Here is a 27,664-nt window from a genome sequence, read left to right on the forward strand (position 1 = left end):
TTGTTATATTGTGTTAATTTATGAAAACCTTAATTCTGGAAATGTACCTTTGTTGCACTTTATTTAATGTATGTGACTAACACGTAATATGGACAGTGCAAGATGTAGGCGGGCTTTGTGTGGGTGTGGCTTGAGTGTGGACGGGGACACAGGGGGCCCCATGATCTCTTATTGCCCGGGGGCCCCATGAGTTGTCAGTCCGCCCCTGGACAGGGGTTACAAAAATATTTTTTTGACTTTGGAAAGGACTGGACCTTTAAGCGTCTGGCCAGCCCCATGTCAGCAGCGTCACCACAGCTTATTAGTGACTTCGGTGGGTGCTGTCTGCGCTCGCTATTTATAGGCATGCCTTCACAGAGAGTTTTGGTCCCGTGCTTTACTAGCACACCCTAGGCCCTATTTTCAGCACCTGAATGGACACGACAGTCATGAGAGGTACCTGTGTGTCCCACAGCACGTAGCACCCGGGGGTAACTAGAGACACTCCAAGAGGTCAACATACTATGAGGAGACGATTGTGAGGTAAGGTGCTGCAGAAAGTTCCTTCAGAAGGGGGATATGTCCTTCTAGAACAGGTTTTAATGGGACCTATCTAAGTCAGGAGTCCATCAGGGCTTCACATTTCTGATTCTACTGTCCATTTAATTACTATTTTAAACAAATCGGATAGTGATTCTGAAGTCACAACTCCTGGGGGAGATCTAAAAAGCAAATTAGACGCACATGAAAATCAGTCTGGTTCTCGTTTAGAAGAGAGCATACAAGGAGAATTTATTGTAAATTTACGACCTCTGCATCTGCAATCGCACAGTTCTGCAATGGTCTGGGATGGATTTACCCCTGAAGGTGAGATGGATTTACACTCGGGATCAGGGCAGGTTCTGTATTGCCGTAGTGCTACTTTGGAGTTGCCGGGGGGGGGGGGGGTATATTTTATGCACTAAGCTCCAATCCTGCAGTAAATCTGTCTCATATGTGTCTCATAATCTGTCTCATGTCTGCTAAGCATTGTCCTGCTGTGTGACAGAATGAATCAATCTTTTCCAATGTGCATTTAGCAATCAGGAATTTGCAATCAGGTGTCCACACTTTTCTGCTAACTTCCGATTGGCTGCTATGAATATCAGCACTTCCTGTAACTTGAATGATGTCAATAACCTGTTACTTATAGTTAGTTACATAGTCAGGTTAAAACAATACACTAGTCCAGGGTTCCGTGGGTTGGACAATTTCATGCTCCCAACTTTGTGGGAAAAGTTTGAGGATGGCCCCTTCCTGTTCCAACATGACTGTGCACCAGTGCACAAAGCAAGGTCCATAAAGTCATGGAAGAGCGAGTTTGGGGTGGAGGAACTTGACTGGCCTGCACAGAGTCCTGTCCTCAATCCGATCAAACACCTTTGGGATGAATTAGAGTGGAGACTGCAAGCCAGGCCTTCTCATCCAACATCAGTGCCTGACCTCACAAATGTGCTTCTGGAAGGATGATCAACGATTCCCATTCACACCCTCCTAAACCTTGTGGACAGCCATCCCAGAAGAGTTGAAGCTGTTAGAGCTGCAAAAGGTGGGCCAACTCAATATTGAACCCTATGGACTGGGATACTATTAGTTGATGGGAATGCGTCCCAATACTTTTGACAATATAGTGTACATTGGGACCATGGAGAATGAACTGAGCCAACCTCTAACAGGAGGTCAGAGCACAGCAGCAAAAAAATAAAAAAAAGGGAAAGTTAAAGATTTGGAGGAGGCTGGGAGTAATAGAAGGTACTTTTTAGAGTTAACGTGATACTAACACACACACTTTATTTACTATAGCTGGAGAGTGCAAAATCAGGCTCATTTCTGCATAGAAACCAATCAGATTCCAGGTTTTATTTCCAATGCCTAGTTGAACAAGCTGAGGTTAGAAGCTGATGGGTTTCTATGAAGAAGTAGGCCTGATTTTACACTCTCCAGCGTTAGTAAATAAACGCCACCATTTAATTTATATTGTCCCTTTGCCACCATTTCATTTATATTGTCCCTTTGCCACCATTTCATTTATATTGTCCCTTTTCTTTCTGTACAGTAAACCCCCCTCCATTGCGGGGGTTACGTTCCGGACCCAGCCGCGAAAAGTGAAATTCCGCGAAATAGGAAAACCCTATTAAAATGCATTGTAGGCATGTTTTTTTACTGTCACTGTACGTGTAGAAGCATTTTAAGGTCTTTAAACACACTTTTAAAACAATAGAAACTCATTTAAACACATAAAAGATACTAAGAGACATAGCAAGAGCTATGGAAAACACAAAAATATTTCATTTTTAATGATTTATATAGTAAAATAACATTACAAAAAAAAACGCGAATTACCGGGACCGCAAAAACTGAACCGCGATGTAGCGGGGGATTACTGTATATGGATGATGGCACTGTAATTATTTTGATTTTAAAAAATACCTTTTTTTCTAATTGATATACAGCTGTCACATGACCCAGCTCTTTCCCAGCCTGTCTGTAGGGAAACAGTGGCAGGAGGAGCTTCTAGTCCTTTGCCACTTGTTACGTGTTCAAAATAATAGATATACAACCCTTTGAATACAGAGTAAATAAATTATCAATATCAATAAAGTTTTTTAAATTGTAATACAAATATATATTTTAAATCAAATCTTTATTAGTTTTTGGCAATAACATGGTGTGAGCAGATTTCTGTGTCATGCCCCTCCAGCCTGTGTCTTAGATTAATAGGGAGGTGAAGCCTCAACCAATCAAGTTGTAATATTCCACCCCCATTGTGTTTAGTTGGTTAGTGGGCATGGAAGAGGAGGAGGGAGGGAATGAGGGGTCATTTACCACTGTGTATACACCCACATGTGTGACTCTATAGTCACATGGGCTGCTCAGATGTGATAGGGAGGAAATGCTTAGCATAGAAACTCACTGAAAACTGAGCATGTGCAGAGCTGCCAACACACCTCTGCAAAATCCCTAACTGCAGTGGGGACATGGACAGTAGGGGGAGAAGAACAGTAGGATCAACCAGGTTTTTTTGTAGAATACTGAAAACGAATGCCATAATGACTGATTGTGAACAGCATATAATACAGCATTTATTAATAGTTTTTAATGATGTGGGTTTAATGCTATAACTATAACTAAAAGCAAAACTTTTTTTTTTCCTTTTGTATAGAGTGGAGAGGGATTAGAACACCTGTCAGGTTCTTAATTGCAGTCCATGTCCCCATTAGCTAAGTTCGCAATCTGAATTTGTCCTGGGATCAGGACTGGGATTGAAAGTGAAAGTAATTTCCAGAACAGGCATAGAGGGGACATCCTTGCAATGGGGACAATGATTCTGGTGACAAACAGGGATTCCCTCACTTTGAAGAGAATTCCTTTCACTTCCTGTTTTAGCTATGGGACAGGAAATGAAAAGAAATCCCCCCCAATGGAACACAGATGACAACAAAACTGACAGGGATTATTTATAACCTTTCCTTACTCCATCCAAACTGAAAAAAAAATTGTCTTTCGTTCCACTTTAACCACTTTAGCCCCGGAGGATTTGGCCTTATTTTGCGATTCGGCACTGCTTTACTTTAACGGACAATTGCGCGGTCGTGCGACGCTGTACCCAAACTAAATTGACGTCCTTTTTTTCCCACAAATAGAGCTTTCTTTTGGTGGTATTTAATTACCTGTGCAATTTTTATTTTTTTGCGCTATAAACAAAAAAAAAGCGACAATTTTGAAAAAAAATTACAATATTTTTCACATTCTTTTATATGAAATTCTCAAAAAAAAATGTAAAATTCAAATTTTTTTAACATTTCAGGCCAATTTGTTTTCTGCTACATATTTCGGGTAAAAAAAATAGCAATAAGCGTATTTTGATTGGTTTGCGCAAAAGTTATTGCGTTTACTAACTACAGGAAAGATTTATGTCATTTTTATTGTTTTTTTTTACTAGTAATGGCGGCGATCTAAAATTTTTTTTTGTTTTGCGGGACTGCAACATTGCGGCAGACAGATCGGACCCTTTATTGACATTTTTGACACTTTTGGGGGGGGGGGGGACCAGTGACATTACTACAGTAATCAGTGCTAAAAATATGCACTGTTACTGTAAAAATGACACTGGCAGGGAAGGGGTTAACAGTATGGGTGATCAAGGGGTTAAATGTGTCCCTAGGGACCTGATTCTAACTGTCAGGGGGCGTGGCTTGTGAAGTAATCACAGAGACATGCGATCCTATATAGCAGGATCACATAGCCTCTGTGATTACTTCAGGGAGAATGGCAGATGGCTGTGTTTACATCAGCCGTCCGTCCTCTGTCAGCGGGGGGAGATTGCGAGTGGCCGGCGGCCATCGGAGCCGCCGGTCACACGCACTGGCTCCCCAGCTAACGAGCGGGGATGGGAGTGCGCCGCTGGCAGTGCACGCTCGCCCCCTAGAGTCTCCTGAGCGAGCGACGTAGTATAACGTCGCTTTGCCTAGGAGCGGCTGCCTGCCGCAGTAAAACTGCGGTGGGCGGTCGTTTTGTGGTTAAGAATTCATACTTGAGAAGACTTTTTATAACCAGATTTTAGTGTTGTATTTATTAGAGACTTTTTTGGAGTTCTGTTATTCCTTAGCTGCTACTGAGCGCCATTGAGTTTACTTTGTAAATTGTGCGCTGAAGAATATTTGTCTATAACCTTGTCTGTATGTGTGAGATAGGGAAATACTGCGCTACCCTTTTCTAACTAAATGAACAGCTTAAATAATGGGTTAATCAACGGTGTGAATATTATAAATATTGATATACTGTAAGTGAAAATAAATGAGTGTGGATCACTCCAATAAACTCAAATATATAGTGCAACAATTACCCATACAATATAATACAAAAACAATATATACAAATGACAAGAATACGTGCAAAAATATTAATATGTGGCAAGAATACGTGCAAAAATATTACTGAGATTAATATAAATAAATATATTAGTGACAGTCCATAGAAACATGACTAAAGTGCAAGGTGCTGTATAAAAAGTCTCTTTCGTGCAATTTGCGGTCGGTGGTGACTCCAGTGACCCTCTGTTTCACCCTTCATTGCTCAAAGGTAAGGTAGCCCACTTACCAGATGTAGTGGATTCTTATGGCATACGCCAAAAAGAATCTATATGCGCTTGTGTGTATCTCCTGGTTTCAGATGATCCGGTTCCGTGTTGAGCCCATATACACTCGGGATAAACAAGAAAAGAAAATGCTCCTCATAGTGTAAAAAGGTAACGACCTTTATTTTCACTCGAACACATTGTAAAACACACTCTTCATATTAAAAACATCCGGTAAAAAGTCCATAAAAACACTGTGGTAAAACCTCCAAAAACAGTATAAACACTTGTGCAAACTCGCAAGGAAAAACAGTGAGGGGTCACAGCAAAAAAGGGGGTGCCCGTTTGAGGGTCAAATAGTAGGTAGATTGCCGCTACTGAGCTCCTGTATTGCCTCGCGGCACGATATGACAGGACGCTGGTGTGGTTCCGCTGTTTGCGCCGTACCCGGAAGTGGTGTAACCGGCGTGCGGTCCAGCAGTAGCTCAGAGCGAGGCAGCGTGCGTACCAACTTGACGCGTTTCGTCAGAGATATGACGTCTTCGGAAGTGGTACGTGCGCTGCGTGTCAGCTTGGTTTTATGCGGAAGGATTCGGTTAAGCCCGCCTTTTCTCCCGCCTTGATTTTGTCATTAATTTATGCAAACCGGATGCACTTCATTGTATCCGTAACTATATCTCTAATGCATAATACTCCCATTGTTTAATATAACTATGTGCAAGAAACTTTAAGCAAAAAACTTAAGACATGAACCGGCCAAAAACATTAATAGTATTCACCCCGAGGCCGTTGTATAGAGGATTCTCTTTCTTATTAATGATATACTATAGTATAGATAGGATGTGGAAATCAATCAATTACTTCCGTGTGGAACATAACCGATTTTTTGCTAAGCTATATAATTTCATTTCTAAAAATGTAGTACATATTACCCCATCAATAATAATAGATATTTCATCATTATCATATATACATTAATTACAGATTGTTTCAATATACTATGACCTTTAATAAATAACCGTGTAGTGGTGCTTCATTTTATCAATAATTGGTTCACTCAAAAAACTGCGGTGGGCGGTCGTTTTGTGGTTAAGAATTCATACTTGAGAAGACTTTTTATAACCAGATTTTAGTGTTGTATTTATTAGAGACTTTTTTGGAGTTCTGTTATTCCTTAGCTGCTACTGAGCGCCATTGAGTTTACTTTGTAAATTGTGCGCTGAAGAATATTTGTCTATAACCTTGTCTGTATGTGTTTGTGTACTTATTCTGGTGTGAAAGAACACTTACAACACAGAATATAGCTGAGCATATAACCGTGCATGCACGCAGGATGTGAGACACCTCGGACTTTAATAATATATGAGGATAAACTTGTAAAACAGAGTTTAAAAATAAAAACACGCCAAAGGGAAATAATCCCATTCGACAAACAACCAGATACCGGCCATGAAGGATTTGTTCCCCCTCAGCAAACCTCAAGTGTCTGGAACTGACTGTGCATGCTGTGACTGACTATTCCAAGGTCATGAAGGAACGGAGAGATAGACAGGCTCATATTAACCCTTGCTCATACCTACCAACATTTTCAGATGGGAATGAGGGACGCCTATTAGAAAAAGTATGTAGGAATAGGACACACCTCCTGCCACACCACCTTAAAGGAGAATTATAAGTATTAATTAGCATTAGTATTAAAAAAACAATTAGGTAAACAGTGTTTTTTTTTTTTTAACCACTATTATTCCTTTATATTGGCTTTTAACCACTTAAGCCCCGGAAGATTTTACCCCCTTCCTGACCAGGGCCTATTTTGCGATTCGGCACTGCGTAACTTTAACGGACAATTGCGCGATCGTGCGACGCTGTACCTAAACGAATTTGACGTCCTTTTTTTCCCACAAACAGAGCTTTCTTTTGGTGGTATTTGATCACCTGTGCGATATTTTGATCAAGCGCTATAAACAAAAAAAGAGCATCAATTTTGCAAAAATAACAATATTTTTCACATTTTTTTATATGAAATTCCCAAAAAAAAATGTAAACATCTAAATTTTTTAACATTTTAGGCCAATTTATTTTATGCTACCTATGTTTGGTAAAAAAAATCGCAAAAAGTGATTGGTTTGCGCAAAAGTTATTGCGTTTACTAACTAAGGGAAAGATTTTTGTCATTTTTGTTGTTTTTTTTTTTAACAACTAATGAAGGCGATCTGCGATTTTTTTTGCGGTACTGCGACATTGCGGCGGACAGATCGGACCCTTGACTGACATTTTTGACCCTTTTGGGGTTACCAGTGACATTACTGCAGTAATCAGTGCTATACATATGTAAGGGGGGAATGACAGGTGGCTTTGTTTACATTAGCTGCCTGCCTTTCTCCCTCTGTAACCGACAATCGCGAGTGACCGGGTCCGTCGGGCACACGCGCGGGGTAGTCCGTGACCGCGCGGGAGCGCGCCTCCGGCGGCGTGCGCTCGCTCCCTAGACCCTCACAGGCTAGCGACGTAGCCCTACGTCGCTCTGCCTGTGAGGGGCTGACTGCCGACGTAAATCGTCGTGCGGCTGTCGGCAAGCGGTTAAAATGTACAAAGTTGTTAACGCAGCAATTTACAAAATGGATAAAAGGTTTAGCACTGGGATACACTTTTTGAAAGATAAATATTGCATTTTATATACAACGATATAGATCAGACCAAAATGAGGGAGAAATGAGGAGGAAAGAGGGGCAGAGGGACTTTGTTCCCAATCAGGGACAGTCCCTCGAAATCAGGGACAGTTGGGAGCTATGCTTGCTGTGTACAGGCATACTAGTAAATCAGGTCCTTGAAGTTTCAGCATGTGTCCTACCACATTTTTTGTACTCCATACTCTGGATTACATTTCATTAACTGCAGAAATGTATTTGACAGGCCGTCATGTCGTGTTCAGGTGGGGTTTTTGTAAAGACCTCTCAGTGACCTGACCCTCGCCTGGACCTGATGAGATAATCTGGGAGACATGAACTACTTATGTGTAAACCACACATGGAGAAACCGTTTCTTCATGCAGGTCTCTGTGAAGACGTTGTTGACATCTTTAACATTCCAGTAGGAAAAAAAACAGAAAATATTTCTATAAATGGGTGTGGGTAGATACATTCCGGATCAGTTATCGAAAATTAGATTCAAATCGATTACATTCAGATCTTCCTCAAGGCTACATTTACACAGGTGTATGGGTGCAGATTCCTGTTGAGAACGTGTACTGACACGAAACGCGTCCAGGACTGGGCCTATACACTGGCGTCTGTCCGCCGCATCTGTTCTTGAGGAGCGGTGGACTTTTTGATGTGAGCCTAGCTTTTGCTTTGTAATCATGAACATGTACATGTTTTTATAATTTACTCAAATAGTTTATACTACATAGTTACATAGTTACTTAGTAGTTGAGGTTGAATAAAGACAATAGTCCATCCAGTTCAACCTGTGTAGGTGTGTGTGGACATATTCATTTCCCAAACCCCCTGAATGTTTTGATCTTGGAGATGTACGTCCAAGAGTCTTTTAAAAGTAGCCATACTACACTATAAAAATCTTTCTGGCTCCATGTGGTGAGCATTTCATTTAGCGCATCTACTAAGGATGTCTCTATACCTGTAAGCTGGTACCTCTATCTGTCCACAGGAGTTTGATTCAAGGCTTGGCTCCCTGGGAAATCTGGTGAGCATTGATTGATTTGTACAGGGTGCTGCTGGTCACACACATTGGGGTTGATTTACTAAAACTGGAAATCAAAATCTGGTGTAGCTCTGCATAGAAACCAATCAGCTTCCAGGTTTTTTGTCAAAGCCTTATTGAACAGGCTGTAGTTAGAAGCCAGTTGTCTACCATGTTCTGCTGCACCAGATTTTGCACTTTCCAGTTGTAGTAAATCAACCCGGTGTGTTTAGGAGGCGTTTGAGACCACCAGCAAGAATCCAATGATTTTGACCAGTGGCTGCCCCTGGCCTTCCCCATGCACCCCTGTAAATGTAGTCAAATTTGGCAGAGTATGTGCAACAATTTTTTCAGCATAATTCTGACCCCTGATCCTGCAATTCTGGGCAACCAACTATCACAGTTTGGCAAAGGTTTGTGACAGAATTAGAATGTAGATGAGAGAGATGTTTACTTTTAAAATATGCACAATAAAACAGGGTCAGCGGCAATTTTTACATTGAGACTGTGCTACTTAACATCCAAGTCCGGGAAATTATCCGTTGCAGAAGGGGGGGGGGGGTGCAGAGTTAAAGGATAAGTTCACCTTTTGCAAAATATTACATGTTACACCCATATTTAGGGTGTAACATGTTACAGATGCATTGGTTCCAGCTCCCCCTGACACTCCCTGTCTGAAAAAAACAGGCCACATCATCCATTCACAGTGTTTTGTGAATCAGAAAACGACAGTTTTTGAGGCTGTCGGCATGTAGTTCTCAATAAACTACCACGGCCCTGTTGAGCGTGGCGGTAGTTCATTGATTCTCCCTGCTGAGTCTGCAAGAGCCCTGCATAGCACCCACAATCTGCTGATCATGGGTGCAATGCTTTCCAGGCTCCCAACAAAAAAAAAAAAAATTTAAAAAAAATATATATATATATATATATAAATGTACATATTTTTTTACCTGCAAAAAAGACTGCATTTTTAATTTTTTATTGTAAAGGTTAACTTGTCCTTAAATAGCTCATTTAGGTCAACCGGAATTGTGAAAGTAGATTTACTTACATGGTTGAGAGCGCTGACTGGTGTGCTCTGGTGGGAGGGGGGGCTTTCCCCTGTCAGAACACAATAGAACAGCAAGGGAGATTGCTATACTAACATCGGATTGGAGCTCTTCAGTTTTTTGCTTTCAGCCTGCTGGGTTGAACGGAAAAAAAACTGTTATGTTATCAAGACTAAGATAATACTGAAAAACACCATCCTGCCCTGCAATGTGGTGCTCGAAGTCAATTGATCCTCTCTGTTTCTGCTCTGCTCCAAAGTCTCGAATGCAAACCATGCTTTGCTGTCCTCTTAGGACTGAGGTAGTCCTAATGCACTGGACACTGTGAAAACAAAAGAAAGGACACACTAGCCTAGCGCATTGTCCTTATACACCATTTATTGATAAGATAAAAGCAAATATACTCACAATGTATAAACAAGTTCATCAATATAATCCAGAAACCATTGCACAAACTTTTTATCATGGGAAGAGGCCATGCAGGTCTACAAAGGCTGAGACATTTCAAGGGGTTTCCCCTCTTCTTCAGAGCCAAATGGTCTATTACCTGTAGCCTGACTTCATATATCTCCTAAAGTGATTGATGAGAATCCTAAGTTCCTGAAGAATGAGGTAGCACCATCTGCTGGGGAGCAGAGGATTGGGTAATTTAGAGTGCTTTTCTTCTCTCCTTGACTAAACGAGCAGCTAACCCTAGAAGTGTGGGCGCACCCAAATGCAAGGGCTTATTTTAGAATTTTTTCAGAGTTGGGAATTAAGAGCAGCTACTCCTGTTTAGCAGTCTAGTCTAATGCATATTGGTTATTGAAGTGGACTGGAGGTGGTAGACAATTACGCCTTGACCATTTATTTCCATGCCTTCTTGACTCATCTCAAACCTTTTTTGATGGGTATGGGGGTACACCTGGAACAAAAGTTCGCCATAATCTCCAATGAATATTTGAGAAGTTAGTTGAATTTAAAAATCCACAGGTAACAGCTAAATCCAACGTGTTTCAGGGGAATTGCCTTCCCCTTCCTCAGGGCTGTAAACATGATGGGAACAGGCTTGGAATCCTAGAGGTAACTGGGACAGCGTTGTAGCTGAGATTGAGCATGTAGCCACTCTGCTAGAATGTGAAGATCGAACAGCTTTTCATGGACCTCATTTCCATCCGAATCGCTGCCACAGAGGAAGATTTCACCTAATCCGTGAGAAAGCACAAGGGATACATCACACTGCTGTTTAAATAATGTCCCTTGTGCTTATTTTTATTTTTTTTTCCTCAACTATACTTAGACTTTAAGCTTGCTTCTCTACCACTGACACGGGCATTTACTCACTGGATAATGTCCTGGCTTTGATTGATGTTTCCAGTATCCTTATTCTGAGTGCTTCAGATTCTATTACATACTAAAGCCCTGGTGAAGGGAGATTTTTTCCTTCACCGCTGTATTGAAAACTAATAACAAAAATGTTTTAGATTATAAATATATTATGTTTAATTTCTCCAGTTTAGACAATATGCATGTAGTTCATGCGCCACATTTGTCTCAGCTGTTACAATTCCTCATCCTGAGTTTAAGGAATGAAATGAATACAAATATGACCTCATGCACATGGGCGCTTAGCAGCTCACTGGAACTTTCTAGCGCCCGGGGAGCCACCAGTACAAGTAAATGGTTGTATACGGCTGTGCTGTGTTAAATGCTGTTGGCTTCTGCATTGGTGTTTACGCACGCATGCACGTGCAATGCTTCCCCCTGAATGAGAAAGTGGTAAATTCGGGGAGAAGTGCCATACTTGCATACATGGGCAAACAACCAGAGGCTGGGAACCTTTGATCAGCAGATGTATGCGTGGCCCCGCTTTAGGAAGCACTCTGCTGGTGATCAGAACATTTGGTAAGCACTATTTTAACATTTGGGTGTAACAAATCTCAGAATGCCTTGAGGACCATTGGGCACCACTGGTGCAAACCTTTCCAGTGTCCAATCACAACTAAACTGATGCAATTAGAGAAAAATGCTGATCAAGGTCTTCTATCCAATCAATTTCAACTCTGCCGAACCAGTGGTGGAATTTTTTCAATCACTTCCAATTAAATAACTGAAAGCAAATAATAATTCAAAATGTTTACATGATTATATTGTATAAAGATTGTTAAGATTTATAGATTAATAGATCATATTTTTTTATATTTTATAATCTCAAAGTGTGGGACAATACTATATATGTAGCATTATCAATATTTAAATTGATGATAATTCGATTGTTTGTAATTGCACAAATGGAAATCAAAAAAATATCACTACACATATGGCCACATTAAAACTTTAGTGTCTACCGAAAACTGAATGTACAGTATCTCACAAAAGTGAGTACACCCCTCAGATTTTTGTATCTTAATATATTTTTATATCTTTTTATATCTTTTCATGTGACAACACTGAAGAAATGATACTTTGCTACAATGTAAAGTAGTGAGTGTACAGCTTGTATAACAGTGCAAATTTGCTGTCCCCTCAAAATAACTCAACACACAGTCATTAATGTCTAAACCGCTGGCAAAAGTGAGTACACCCCTAAGTGAAAATGTCAAATTGGGCCCATTAGCCATTTTCCCTCCCAGTGTCATGTGACTCGTTAGTGTTACAAGGTCTTAGGTGTGAATGGGGAGCAGGTGTGTTACATTTGGTGTTATCACTCTCACTCTCTCATACTGGTCACAGGAAATTCAGCATGGAACCTCATGGCAAAGAACTCTCTGAGGATCTGAAAAAAAGAATCGTTGCTCTACATAAAGATGGCCTAGGCTATAAAAAGATTGCCAAGACCCGGAAACTGTGCTGCAGCACGGTGGCCAAGACCATACAGCGGTTTGACAGGACAGGTTCCACTCAGAACAGGCCTCACCATGGTCGACCAAAGAAGTTGAGTGCACGTGCACAGCGTCATATCCAGAGGTTGTCTTTAGGAAATAGACGTATGAGTGCTGCCAGCATTGCTGCAGAGGTTGAAGGTTGAAGGGGTGGGGGATCAGCCTGTCAATGCTCAGACCATATGCTGCACACTGCATCAAATTGGTCTGCATAACTATCGTCCCAGAAGGACGCCTCTTCTAAAGATGATGCACAAGAAAGCCTGCAAACAGTTTGCTGAAGACAAGCAGACTAAGGACATGGATTACTGGAACCCTGAGATCAAGATAAACTTATTTGGTTCAGATGGTGTCTAGCATGTGTGGTGGCAACCAGGTGAGGAGTACAAAGACAAGTGTGTCTTGCCTACAGTCAAGCATGGTGGTGGGAGTGTCATGGTCTGGGGCTGCATGAGTGCTGCCGGCACTGGGGAGCTACAGTTCATTGAGGGAACCATGAATGCCAACATTTACTGTGACATACTAAAGCATAGCATGATCCCCTCCCTTCTGAGACTGGGCCGCAGGGCAGTAATCCAACATGATAAGGACCCCAAACACACCTCCAAGTCGACCACTGTCTTGCTAAAGAAGCTGAGGGTAAAGGTGATGGACTGACCAAGCATGTCTCTGGATCTAAACCCTATTGAGCATCTGTGGGGCATCCTCAAGCGGAAGGTGGAGGAGCGCAAGTCTTTAACATCCACCAGCTCCGTGATATCATCATGGAGGAATGGAAGAGGACTCCAGTGGCAACCTGTGAAGCTTTGGTGAACTCCATGCCCAAGAGGGTTAAGGCAGTGCTGGAAAATAATGGTGGCCACACAAAATATTGACACTTTGGGCCCAATTTGGACATTTTAACTTAGGGGTGTACTCACTTTTGTTGCCAGGGGTTTAGACATTAATGACTTTGTGTTGACTTATTTTGAAGGGACAGCAAATTGACACTGTTATGCAAGCTGTACACTCACTACTTTACATTGTAGCAAAGTGTTATTTCTTCAGTGTTGTCACATAAAAAAGATATAATAAAATATTTACAAAAATGTGAGGGGTGTTCTAACTTTTGTGAGATACTGTATGTACAGTTTGACTTAATATTATCACTATGCACTCATATTGTATGTTTTTCTATTTGCAGCTATGGATAACTTTGAATATAGTATTCAAATTAGTGACCGTGACTGGGAGGAATTTTACTCCACGGCTGAGGAATGTGGCTTAATGCAAGTGTCTTTGGCCACAGAGGAGGAACTTTTACTGAGTGACACAGAACGTGAAGATGCAATATGCTCCACAGCAACTAGCAAGCCAAAGTTTATCCGGGTCAGCTTATGTCCATCAGTGGGAGACCACAGGGAACCCCAGACCATGCCAGTAGCCTTGTCTCCACCAATACATTCAGCCTACAAATGGATAGGTTCAAGTGATGATGTGTTGTCTGGCAGCGAGGATGAGGAGGAATTTGGATCAGTTGCTAGATTTCTTTGTCAGAAACAGATTCTGTTGTCCAAGAAGGTGGAAACAGCATGTAGAACAAGCATTCCAAGTCCAAAACCCAAGGACAATTATTTAACCATAGAAAAATCACAAGAGAGGGCAGTTAATGAAAGTATTGTAGAATGTATGAGGTCTCTCAACACAAGGGGCAAACACCATGAAAGGGACAGAGATGATATCCAAGCTCAAAGCACAGAAAGAATGAATCCCTCTGTGATTTCCAATGGAGAGTCAGAAAGGGGTCATCCCAACGAAAGACAAAATATTTCTGTAGCTACTAATAATACATCCAGAACCAGTGCTCAGTTACTTTATACAAAAGATTCACTTGATATTTCAAAGGATAATCAAAGATGCCCTTCCTTATCAGAGTGTCTACCAAATAGACACATTTCTGGTATAACCAACACAACAGAGGATCCTCAAAGGTGTTATTTGCCAAGTCTGACGACTTTACAAGCAAGCCCAGAAAAGTATGACCAACTGACTGCTAAAAATGAAATTGATGACTGTAAAAACACAAATTCAACACTTTATAGTATGGACAACCACGTTTCTACTAAAAACCTTTTCAAAGCCAATGTGACACAATATGATACCCAGGACTTTATCCCGCACTTTACAACCAAAGCCCCTGGAGATTCCTCAGCCGTGCAGCAAAATATCCAAGTTCCCCTGATTGAGAATTTGGATTTATCCAAAACTCAATTAAACATACAGGAGCTACACAACAAAGGCAGTGTGAGCTTACATGAGTCAAGTTATGACCAGTATCGACCTCCCAGAGCTGAGGGTACAAATCCCGTATGCAGCCTGGTACCTGCTACAATTAGTGAGCATACTGTGTTCAGTAGGAGCCTATCAACACAACACCAGTCACCATCATATAGAAGTAGAGCCCTCACCCTTCCAGAAATGTATGACTTTTTCTTTGATGATGTTTCAGAATCTGCAACTGTTGAGATTGGAACAAATATGGCAAGTCAAGAAGCAATACAAGAAGCAGTCGTATACACCCCAGATATGTATGAATATTTCTTTTTGGAAGAGGATGAAAAAACAATAAAAAGTAAAGGCCAAAAACCAGAAGAATCAAATGTTAATGTAGATGAAGCTTCATCACCTTCAGTTGTTGCCTCCTGGCCTGAAGCCTATGAGTTTTTTTTTGCTGATGAACCTCAGCATCAGGAAAGGGAAGGCATCTTATTGAGTATACCGCCTGCCGCAAAGGCCACCAACATTTTCCAGTCTATTGTTCCTGAAAGACTACAAGAAAATACAGAAAGGCAAGCTTTTCATGGCAAAGGTGGAAAGATCATTCCTCATTTGAACTGTGGGACATCTGAAGAGACAAATGAACCAACAACAGGTACGAGCAATGATGTAACTGCTAATTAATCCTATGATCATATTAACACATTAACACTTCTATAATAAAGTCAGCTTTGTTAATGCTGTCAGGCTTTACTTACACACATGTCTGTTTGCAGGCTCTCTTGTTCCATATTTGTCCCCCAGCCGGAGTGACGCATGCTTGATGTTTCTAGCTCTTGCATCTTGGGCTGTAAAATCTTCCGACTTGCAGTCTTCAGATGGATGGAAAACAGGTGTGTTCAGAGTACGTTTGTTAAATTAATTTATGTTGGTTTCTTTATCAGGAGGAACTTTTGCCACATGAAAATATAATGGTGGGGAATAAGCCAGACAAACTAAGAAAACGTGACTATCAGACACTTGTTAAAGTTAAACTTTTATTGACGAGTGATAAATATTAGGGCAAACTGCCTGGCTTTATTCTTGTGGAAAGGTAATAAAGCAGTGAGTGGCTGGATAAACAGGTACTAATGCCGCTGAAAGACTGCTGTCAGCAATAACACAAGGAGACAACATATGGTTTACAACCCACTGCTTCATCACAGTGGACGCAAACACTAATTATTAAAGGTCGCTTTTCTACACTTTCTACAACCATTGTAACTTAATTTTAAAATAGAATTCCAGTTAAAAATGATAACATCAGGATCTTCAATTTCTATCTCACATATATGGTCTACGGAGTCTGTAATATACATGATTTAATATTCCTCCTTCCAAAAAAAAAAAGGAAATTGTAACAGTACTGATGTGTGATTGTAGGAAACATGGCTGACATGTTACTTCCCTGCTCCAAGCTTGCTAATTGAACAATAAAGGAGTGGCAGCACACTGATGACATCATCCCTGCACTTGTCCTTCCTGTTCAAGATTCTACTTCTTTATTGTTAGAATTGTGCAGTACAGTAGAGCCCAGTGGTGTATTTTGGTTTTGTGCTGCCCTAGGCAAGACTAAAATTGGGCACCCCCCCCCCCCCCATTATGTAAATTTGCCCCACTCGTTTTTAAACGGATGTGTCTCCCTCCAAAATTGAAGGACTACAAGCATGAACCCCTGAGGTCTCACAAGATGGTGGGTGGGAGAGAGAGAGGGGGGAGGGTGAGGGAGAGAGAGGGGGATGAGATATAGAGAGAGAGAGAGAGGGGGGGTGGTCAAGGGAGGGAGGAAGGGAGAGAGAGAGGGGGTGGGTGAGGGAGGGAGAGGGGAGGGGTCGAAAGAGAGGGGGAGATGAGAGAGAGGGGGGAGATGAGAGAGATGGGGGATGAGAGAGTGTGGGGATAAGAGAGAGGGGGAATGAGAGAGAGAGAGAGATGGGGGGATGAGAGAGAGAGGGGGGATGAGAGAGGGGGATGAGAGAGAGGGGGATGAGAGAGAGAGAGAGGGGGGATGAGAGAGAGAGAGGGGGTGATGAGAGAGAGGGGGGTGAGAGAGAGGGGGTGAGTGAGAGAGAGAGGCTGGTGAGAGAGGCGGTTCTAGCAACCAGTGGCCAATAGAGTCTCAGGTGGAGGGGGGGGGGGTGGCTTTTTTGCTGCCCCCCTGCAAAGTGCCGCCCTAGGCCTGGGCCTTGTTGGCCTAGGCCAAAATACAGCGCTGGTAGAGCCCAATTCACACCACTGCTCTGTCCTTTCTTATTCTGAGTTCTGATGTGCAGGAGGATGATACGATATTAAGATAAAGACAGATTTCAGGTACTTACATTAGCCGCATTTTAAACACAATTCATGATGTTATAACTAATTCATACCCAGATTAAATGGTGTCCTTTTAAATTTGCCTGGAGCTTAACTTTAAATAGAAACATCTGCCTTAAAGGTTCCCATAGCCCAGAAAGCTAGTTTGCCCTTAAGCTGTATTTTACATTTCCTATACATCTTAAAGTGTAAATGTAGCCAGTACTTTTTTTTTGGAATGTGGTAGGGAAGAATTTGAACCCTAAAATGACAGAAATGAAAGTATGCACCAGTCTATTGCAATGCCTCAGCAACCACTTCATTATTAAAATTAATAAAAATAGTCAAAAAAGTATTACAATCACATGCATGTAACCACCATATCCCAAATACTGGATCTCTTCACACCTGTATCATCTGGGTAACCAATGGAAAGACCTCTTACGCAAACTGCAATAAAGTGCAATAGATAGAGATGTGAAGAGATATGGCGATTACATACCTGTGATTTTTATACATTTTTGAGTATTTTTATGAATTTTATGAATTTTAGTGGTGTCTGAGGTATTGCGCGCTCTTGTTTCTGTCATTCTAGTTATGAAGATCCCCAATCTGATGAGAGCTGCCAAGCAATAAATGATCCCTTAAAAACCTAAAAATTGGATCAGTGTACCTGAGGAGGTTTCCAGCCAAGCATATTTCCTACATCGTAAACCACTTGAGCATTGGCAGTGTGTTCGTTATATACAAGCGTTAGCACCCTTTTTATTGCCTTGATGGAGAGATTCACTCTGTCTAGATGTCTTGGTGACTATTGTCACTGGAACAGAAAGTGGAAAGTCCAACATTTTAGAGGTGACATAAAAGGTAAGGGTGAATATTCCAATATGAACACTTGTTCTGGTGCTAGCTGTATGAGAGGCAATTTTCCCATACTCTAGAGCAGTGGTCCTCAACTCCGGTCCTCGGGGCCCACTAACAGGCCAGGTTTGCAAGATAACTAAATTACATCACAGGTGATCTAATTTGCTGCTCAGTGATTGCAATATTTTAGTCTGCATCTCCCCAAGGTAATACTTAAAATCTGGCCTGTTAGAGGGCCCAGAGGACCGGAGTTGAGGACCATTGCTCTAGAGCACAGGTGTCAAACACAAGGCCCGCGGGACAAATGCGGCCCTCCAGGCCATTTCATGTGGCACCCCTGTCTCAGTAATCGGCAGCAGAGAGGACAAAGCTCCTTTGCCAAATCCTGTGCCTCTCTGTGCTGCTGCAGAAAGGCTCGTCTTTGCCCCCCTTCTCAGCAGTCTGCAACTGCAAGGAGCACAGAACTCCTCCTACAGATCCTGAACCTCTCTGTGCAACACCACCTTGTCTCTGCCTCCCCTGGACTCAGCATTCAGCAGACTCTGTAAGCTGACTCCAGCCCTTCTCTGGTTCTCCTCCAGACCTTGCACTTTCTTCTTCCCAGATTCAGCCGCATCTTCTTCCTGCCAGTAGCACAAGGTAAAGAGATGCATTGTAATGTAAGCAAGGGTTGGTGACTCTTGACTTCTGATGGTGGGGGGCTCTTAACGTCTCATGTAAGGGTGCGTGGGGTGCCCTGGACATCTAATCTTACAGATGTAACCGGCCCTTTGAGGGCAACCATAATGCTGATGCGGCCCGCAATGAAATTGAGTTTGACACCCCTGCTCTAGAGAAATTCTGTGTCACTTCCTGTTGCAACATCGGGTGAAAAAGTAAAGAGAAATCTGCCTAATGAGACAGAAGCAGCAAAAAATAATCTGATGAGGGTTTTAACATTTCCCTAATCTATTCAAAATGAAAAAGAAATGTTTGGGCTAAACATACACTTGAAGCTTTTTTTCAGATGCATTTTAGCATGTATTGGTTCATATGCATTTCAGCTTGTTGCTGGTATTTTTTGATTATGGATTATGTGAAATGAGAATGCTGTGCTTTTAAACAGCATTCCAATGAGCAGTTTACATGGTAGTACTTTCTGCTGTATTTCATGTATAATATACTTTAGATTAGATTTAATTCACAATTTTGGTAATTATTTATTTCAAGCTGAATTGAAAGCAGACATAAAAGATACAAAAAAAAAAAAAAAAAATTTTGTATTCATTAAAACATGGTATCAGGCTCTCGCAATCCCAATGCACAGCAGCGCTCAGACATGGAGAAGAAGCAAGTAGTCAAGAAGGAGAAAGTATTTTGTACTGCAGTGCTCATGTTCTAGCAAGAAACATGTTCATCGGAGGAGAGAGCAGAGTGACAGAGGGATAAGCTCATCAGTCTGCTGGTCCTTCTTTCACTGTCCAGTCACAGCCAAGTGAAGAGATAAGACTCTTTAAGTGTTATTTCAAGTGGAACAAAACTGCAGAAACAATTCGCCCCCCCTGGAGATTTTGCCATAATGTGCAAGTATGTGTAATGTTTGAGACAATGGGACGTATGTTTATCGAATGGGACGATGGGACGTATGTGTATCGAATGGGACGATGGGACGTATGTGCATCGAATGGGACGATGGGACGTATGTGTATCCAATGGGACGATGGGACATATGTGTATCCAATGGGACGATGGGACGTATGTGTATCCAATGGGACGATGGGACGTATGTGTATCGAATGGGACGATGGGACGTATGTGTATCGAATGGGACCATGGGACGTATGTGTATCGAATGGGACCATGGGACGTATGTGTATCGAATGGGACCATGGGACGTATGTGTATCGAATGGGACCATGGGACGTATGTCTATCGAATGGGACCATGGGACGTATGTGTATCAGTTTTTGCAGATGACACAAAATTAGGCAGGGCAATAACAGCACATCATGAAGCAGATATCCTACAGAATGACGTGGACAAAATAACGGAGTGGGCAACGACTTGGCAAATGAGGTTTAACGTGGAGAAGTGTAAGGTTTTGCACTTGGGGACTAGCAACATAAAAGCACAATACATGTTAGGAGGGGAACCCCTGGGAGAATCAAAAATGGAGAAGGATCTGGGAGTATTGGTGGATGATAGACTAGGCAACAGCATGCAATGTCAAGCGGCAGCTGCCAAAGCCAGCAGAATATTAGCATGCATAAAGAAAGGGATGTATTCCAGAGATAAGACTATAATCCTTCCACTTTATAAAACTCTGGTCCGACCGCATCTGGAGTATGCTGTCCAGTTCTGGTCACCAGTCCTCAGAAGGGATGTGTTGGAGCTGGAGAGGGTCCAGAGAAGGGCAACTAAACTAATTAGGGGATTGGAGGACCTTGAGTATGAGGAGCGTCTGCAATCGCTTGATTTATTCTCCCTGGAGAAGAGACGCCTGAGGGGGGACATGATAGCAATTTTTAAATATCTCAATGGGGATCTAGGCTTAGAAGAAAAGCTGTTCAGTCGCAGGGATTGCATGAGGACTCGGGGGCATACAATGCGATTAGAGGAGAAGCGTTTTAACCTCAGGCAACGTGGGGGGTTCTTTACTGTTAGGGCTACAAGATTGTGGAATTCTCTACCACAAGAGGTGGTTTCTGCAGGTAATATGGTGGCTTTCAAAAGACTTCTAGACGTACATCTCAAGGATCAGAACATTCAGGGGTATGCGAGATGATTACAGCCACACACACCTACACAGGTTGAACTGGATGGACTATTGTCTTTATTCAACCTCACCTACTATGTAACTATGTAACTATGAATGGGACCATGGGACGTATGTGTATCGAATGGGACAATGTAACTTTATTCATCCAGGAACAAAATCCTTTAAAAAAAAAAGACTGTAGACTGAGCTGTGCATGCATTTGTGGTAGAAAAGATATGCAGGGGGAATTTATCAAAAGTGGAGCAGACAGAATCTGAAGCAGCTGAGCATGACAACCAATCAGCTTCTATCTTTAGCTTGTTTAGCTATGCTTTGAAAATCAAAGATAGAAGCTGATTGGTTACCTTTCACATCTGCTCCTATTGTGGATGCTCACAGAGTCTCTTTTATCATAAAATGCCTACCCGTCAGGATATTTTGCAAAATTGAGTTGCTCTTTAATTGCAGAAGAGAAAACTCTAGTCTTCTCCCCTTTCAGTCAGGGCTGTGCTGTGTGACAGAGCTGAGTAAATTTCAGAAGAGGGAGAAATGCAAATCCTTTATCAGGTTAAAGAACTCCCTTATATGTATTTTAGGCTTGTGCTTAGCTGTTTGCCTGGAATTCAGATTACATTGACATTAATATAAAAAGTGTACATACAGTATCTCACAAAAGTGAGTACACACCTCACATTTTTGCAAATATTTTATTATGTCTTTTCATGTGACAACACTGAAGAAATGACACTTTGCTACAATGTATAGTAGTGAGTGTACAGCTTGTTTAACAGTGTAAATTTGCTGTCCCCTCAAAATAACTCAACACACAGCCAATAATGTCTAAACTGCTGGCAACAAAAGTGAGTACACCCCTAAGTGAAAATGTCCAAATTAGCCATTTTGCCTCCCTGGAGCAGGTGTGTTCAATTTGGTGTTATCGCTCTCACTATCTCATACTGGTCACTGAAAGTTCAACATGGCACCTCATGACAAAGAACTCTCTGGGTATCTAAAAAAAAGGATTGTCACTCCACATAAAGATGGTCTAGGCTATAAGAAAATTGCCAAGACCCTAAAACTGAGCTGCAGCAAAGTGGCCAAGACCATATAGCAGTTTAACAGGACAGGTTCCACTGAGAACAGGCCTCACTATGGTTGACCAAAGAAGTTGAGTGCATGTGCTCAGCGTCATATCCAGAAGTTGTCTTTGGGAAATAGACGTATGAGTGCTGCCAGCATTAATGCAGAGGTTGAAGGGGTGGGGGGTCAGCCTATCAGGGCTCAGACCATACGCCACACACTGCATCAAATTGGTCTACATGGCTGTCATTCCGGAAGGAAGCCTCTTCTAAAGATGATGCACAAGAAAGCCCGCAAACAGTTTGTTAAAGACAAGCAGACTAAGGACATGGATTACTGGAACCATGCCCTGTGGTCTGATGAGACCAAGATAAACGTATTTGGCTCAGAAGGTGTCAAGCGTGTGCGGCGGCAACCAGGTGAGGAGTACAAACACAAGTGTGTCTTGCCTACAATCAAGCATGGTGGTGGGAGTGTCATGGTCTGGGGCTGCATGACTGCTGCTGCCACTTTGGGAGCCACAGTTTATTGAGGGAACCATGAATGCCAACATGTACTGTGACATACTGAAGCTAAGCATGGTCCCCTCTCTTCGGAGACTGGGCCGCAGAGCAGTATTCCGACATGATAACGACCTCAAACACACCTCCAAGATGACCACCGCCTTGCTAAAAAAGCTGGGGGTAAAGGTGGAGGACTGGCCAAGCACGTCTCCAGACCTAAACCCTATTGAGCATCCTTAAATGGAAGGTGGTGGAGGCAAGGTCTCTAACATCCACCAGCTCCATGATGTCATCATGGAGGAGTGGAAGAGGACTCCAGTAGCAACCTTTGAAGCTCTGGTGAACTCCATGCCCAAGAGTGTTAAGGCAGTGCTGGAAAATAATGGTGGCCACACAAAATGTTGACACTGGGGTTAATTTGTACATTTTAGCTTAGGGGTGTACTCACTTTTGTTGCCAGCGGTTTAGACATTAATGGCTGTGTGTTGAGTTATTTTGAGGGGACAGCAAATTTACACGTTGTACACTCACTACTTTACATTGTATCAAAGTGTAATTTCTTCAGTGTTGTCACATGAAAAGATATAATAAAATATTTACAAAAATGTGAAGGGTGTACTCACTTTTGTGAGATATTGTAAGTTCAATTAAGAATCACATTTAACAAAACAATTAGTCCTGAGGTGATGTTTGCAAAGGATGAAGTTTGGAGGTCATTAGGGTTTGATGTCAGGTCCCACTCAAAGTAGTTTGACAACATGTGCTTTAGATAAAGGATTTAAATCAGGTTTATTTGTTGAGTATAGGATTTTATATCTACTGTATTTTTAAACCTCAGATAAATATAAATTATAGACAGGTGCATCTCAAAAAATTAGAATATCACCAAAAGAATAATTTATTTTAGTAATTCAATTCAAAAAGTGAAAATATTATATAGATGTGTTACAGAGTGATATATTTCAAGCATTTCTTTCTTTTATTTTAGATGATTATGGCTTACAGCTAGTAAAAACCCAAAATTCAGTATCTCAGAAAATTGGAATCTTACCTAAAACCATTAAAAAAAGCATTAAAAAAATGTTTTTTTTAATATAGAAATGTTGGCTTACTGAAAAGTATGTTCATGTACAGTATAGTGTGCTCTCAATACTTGGTCACGGCTCCTTTTGCATTAATTACTGCATCAATGCAGTGTGGCATGGATGCGATCAGCCTGTGGCACTGCTGAGGTGGTATGGAAGCCCAGGTTGCTTTGATAGCGGTCTTCAGCTCGTCTGCATTGTTGGGTCTGGTATCTCTCTTCTTCCTCTTGACCAAGGTTCTTCAAACTATGGCCCTCCAGATGTTCAGGAACTACAAATCCCATCATGCCTAGTCAAGTCTGCAAATGTCCGTTTTAGAATGCCTCATGGGATATGTAGTTCCACAACAGCTGGAGGGCCGTAGTTTGAGGATCCCTGCTCTTGACAATACCCCACAGATTTTCTATGGGGTTTAGGTCAGGCAAGATGGCTGGTCAATCAAACACAGTGATACCATGATCATTAAACCAGGTATTGGTACTTTTGGCAGTGTGGGCAGGTGCCAAGTCCTGCTGGAAAATGAAATCAACATCTCCATAAAGCTGGTCAGCAGAGGGAAGCATGAAGTGCACCAGAATTTCCTGGTAGAGGGCTGCGCTGACTTTGGACTTGATAAAACACAGTGGACCAACACCTTCAGATGGCATGGCTCCCCAAATCATTACTGACTGTGGAAACTTCATATCGGACCTCATGCAACATGTATTCTGTGTGTCTCCACTCTTCCTCCAAACTCTAGGACCTTGATTTCCAAATGAAATGCAAAATATCCCACAGTCAGTGATGATTTGGGGTGCCATGTCATCTGCTGGTGTTGGTTCACTGTGTTTTATCAAGTCCAAAGTCAGCGCAGCCCTGTAGAGCACTTCATGCTTCCCACTGCTGACCAGCTTTATGGAGATGCTGATTTCATTTTCCAGCAGGACTTGGCACCTGCCCACACTGCCAAAAGTACCAATACCTGGTTTCATGATCATGGTATCACTGTGTTTGATTGGCCAGCAAACTCGCCTGACCTAAACCCTACAGAGAATCTGTGGGGTATTGTCAAGAGGAAGATGAGAGATACCAGACCCAACAATGCAGCCGAGCTGAAGACCGATATCAAAGCAGCCTGGGCTTCCATAACACCTCAGCAGAGCCACAGGCTGATCGCCTCCATGCCACACCACATTGATGCAGTAATTAATGCAAAAGGAGCCCCAACCAAGTATTGAGTGCATACTATACTGTACATGGACATACTTTTCAGTAAGCCAACATTTCTGTATTATAAACTCTTTTTTTTTTTTTATTGGTCTTATATATATATATATTCTAATTTTCTGAGTTACTAAATTATGTGTTTTTACTAGCTTTAAGCCATAATCATCAAAATTAAAATAAAGAAATGCTTGAAATATATAAATCACTTTGTGTGTAACGCATCTATATAAAATATATGAGTTTCACTTTTCTAATTGAATTACTGAAATAAATTAACTTTTTGATTACGTTCTAATTTTATGAAATGCGCCTGTATGTAGTTTAGATCACTGAATCTGACATGTAGCAACTGAAAAAATAAATATATTTTCTTAGTGTCATAATGTGTCATATGACTCAACATGTAATATTCTTACATCCCTCCTTTAATATTTGTTTTCTAGCTCTAGTTGCAAACATTGGTGCTGTCTCTGCCATTCGCTACTTACGAAGGCGCAGGAGAACCTGGCAGGGTCCGTCATTGGAGCCTTTGGAAGAGATTTAAATGTACCCACCAACAAGGTGGACTGTAGATAACAGGAATTGACAAGGATTGCACTGGAATTACAGCAATTTGGATACAAATGCCTCTAGTTTGCATGCAGATTTCTCTGTAGCTCATAGATTTTTTGCCTTTTTATTCTCCGACTGAAAACAATATTAGGTCAATAAGGTAAACTCACTGCTTCAGTGTTGAATGTTTCCATAAACTGGACAGTTTTATTTCACAGCAAGTGGTGGACAATGCTGAAGGAACAAGTATATGAGAGAAACGTGGCATGAGCTAATCAGTTATGAACACATTCCTGGGGTCTTCCAACTATGTGAAGTGTATTGCAAGTAATGGTATTTTATATTGTAGGGTGCTGAAATGTTAGGTTTAGTTGAAAGGTGGATATGCACAGCAGAGGATGAAAATCCACAGGTCCTCTATCTAAGACTTGCTTATTGTTTTAGAGTGATAAATGGATAGGACCTCTGAAAGGTTGATATTTTCCTGTTGGATCCCTCTGCCCTTCTTCCCGTCCTAGATACCTGGACATTCTCTCTGTAGACAGTTTAAATTTCACCGTTGTTACCAAGAAAGGGGTAGCTTTTAGAATATATCTCCTGACCTACTGTTCTGGTAACAACTGCAAATTATGAGATTTACATCCATTTCTGTCCCATGGCTGACATTATCCAAAAGCTTCTCTTGTGTCCCTATCTGATTTGACTTTCTTCAAAACTTTTTTGTTAGTGGATAGCAGAACAATACATCATATCATATATTGCAGGAAAAGGCAAACAAATAAAGTAACGTTTAGATAAAAGCATATTGGGTGCTTTTAGAAGGACTTGTTTGAATGATTTTGTTAACAATCATATAGTACAATATAATTATATTGGGTATAGTGTAGCATAATGTTATATAGTTTCAAGAGGACTGTGGATGGAAAACCTACTATTTTACATAAAGATAAGGGTTCGTTATTGTTTTTTTTGTTTTTTTTTTTATTTACCCTTCAAAATGTATGTCTATCCCAGCTTTGGAGGGATTCACCACTCTATTTGTAATAGTGTCACCGAGGCGAAAAGTGATGGGAAACCCAAAACTTTAGAGTTATTACCAGAACAATAGGTGATGGGAAATCTTCACCATGGGGATACCTGGTAATGTGACAACTGTCTAAAAGAAGAATTTCCCTTACTTTGAAAGATTTCTTCTCACTCTCTGTTGTGCCTCGAAGGACAAAAAGTCAAGGGCAATTCCCCCAATGGTACACAGACAGCACATATACCTAATAAAGGTTTTAACCCCACCGTAATATAACTAAAACCGAATAATAAAGGTATGGCTTAATTTTGCGTGAAGTGGTTCAAGGGGTTACCTGCTATAATACTAGTTATCAACATAGAGTTTGTTTAAAACATCTAGGCCAGCCTTTTTCAACCTTTATCCCCTGAAGAACCCTTGAAATAGTTTTCACATCACCTTTCAAAACCCCTGCTACAATTTATATCATCAGCAGCTCACAGTACATTAGCTTAATCAATTAGATGTTGTAGATCGAATAAATAAAAAAAAATAAAGATTGTAGCATTCCTAGAGTATTTGACTTCCAAGTTGGATCATTGTGGGCACCCTTGCATTGGTGGCTAGAAGGATTGACATTGATGGTCATTGTGAAAATGCCATCCCTTAAGCTCACTATAGATAGATTGTTTTTTTTTCATCAGCCAGCCCTGCAGCCAATTGATTACAGGCGTTGATCGAATGAAAACTTTCCAACATTACTGTTTAAGAAAAGCTGATCATTAGATCAACTTCTCTCAAGCTGAAATGCCCATTATTGGATCGAAATTTGGCCAGGCCCCGCAGAACCAGCTGAATTTCATACAATGTATGTTCACCTAAAAGGATCATTTGTTTTACTTGTTACTTATCTGGGAGCAAAAGTAGAGGATCTACTGGCTCTGCCTAGTGATTTATAATTATGCAGACATGATCAATTGGGAAGTCAATCCATCATGGAACCCCTAGCATCTCTGTAGGAACCCTAGTTGAGAAAAGCTGATCTAAAAACTCTTTTGTGTCAATGAAGGACTCCCATACTGATTCAAGTTTGAATTGTTACTGAAGCCTGACTTCCTCTGACATTTATGGCTAAGCTGTGTCAACTCCCATTCCAGTGTGTAATGAAACTGCCTCAGTGACCAATCTAGGAACTTTCCCTGCACAGGGGGATGGTGGTAGGTGGAGTTTCGCTCCTTCAAGTCAGAGAAAGTCAGGCCCCAATAGCAAAGTGAAACTAAAGTGGGGTACACACAGAGATGTATAGTAACTAAGTAGAACTGCTTCACTACTGTACTTAAGTA

At 41.4% G+C, this 27,664-nt stretch overlaps 1 protein-coding gene across 2 annotated transcripts; it reads left to right on the top strand.

The window, feature by feature from the left end:
* The first annotated feature begins 343 nt into the window (after positions 1-343).
* Positions 344-26,156, top strand: PERM1 (PPARGC1 and ESRR induced regulator, muscle 1). Of its 2 annotated transcripts, XM_082274457.1 has the most exons (4): positions 344-522; positions 13,888-15,615; positions 15,737-15,853; positions 25,210-26,156. In XM_082274457.1, the coding sequence occupies exons 2-4, from the start codon at positions 13,890-13,892 to the stop codon at positions 25,308-25,310; spliced, it is 1,944 nt and encodes a 647-aa protein (XP_082130583.1). In that variant the 5' UTR covers positions 344-522; positions 13,888-13,889; the 3' UTR covers positions 25,311-26,156. The 2 variants fall into 2 exon arrangements, with proteins under 2 accessions (XP_082130583.1, XP_082130584.1); XM_082274458.1 differs by lacking the exon at positions 15,737-15,853.
* Positions 26,157-27,664: the final 1,508 nt, after the last annotated feature.

The sequence above is a fragment of the Pelophylax lessonae genome, assembly GCF_965119305.1.
Source record: "Pelophylax lessonae genome assembly, chromosome: 12".
Taxonomy (NCBI): Eukaryota; Metazoa; Chordata; class Amphibia; order Anura; family Ranidae; genus Pelophylax; species Pelophylax lessonae.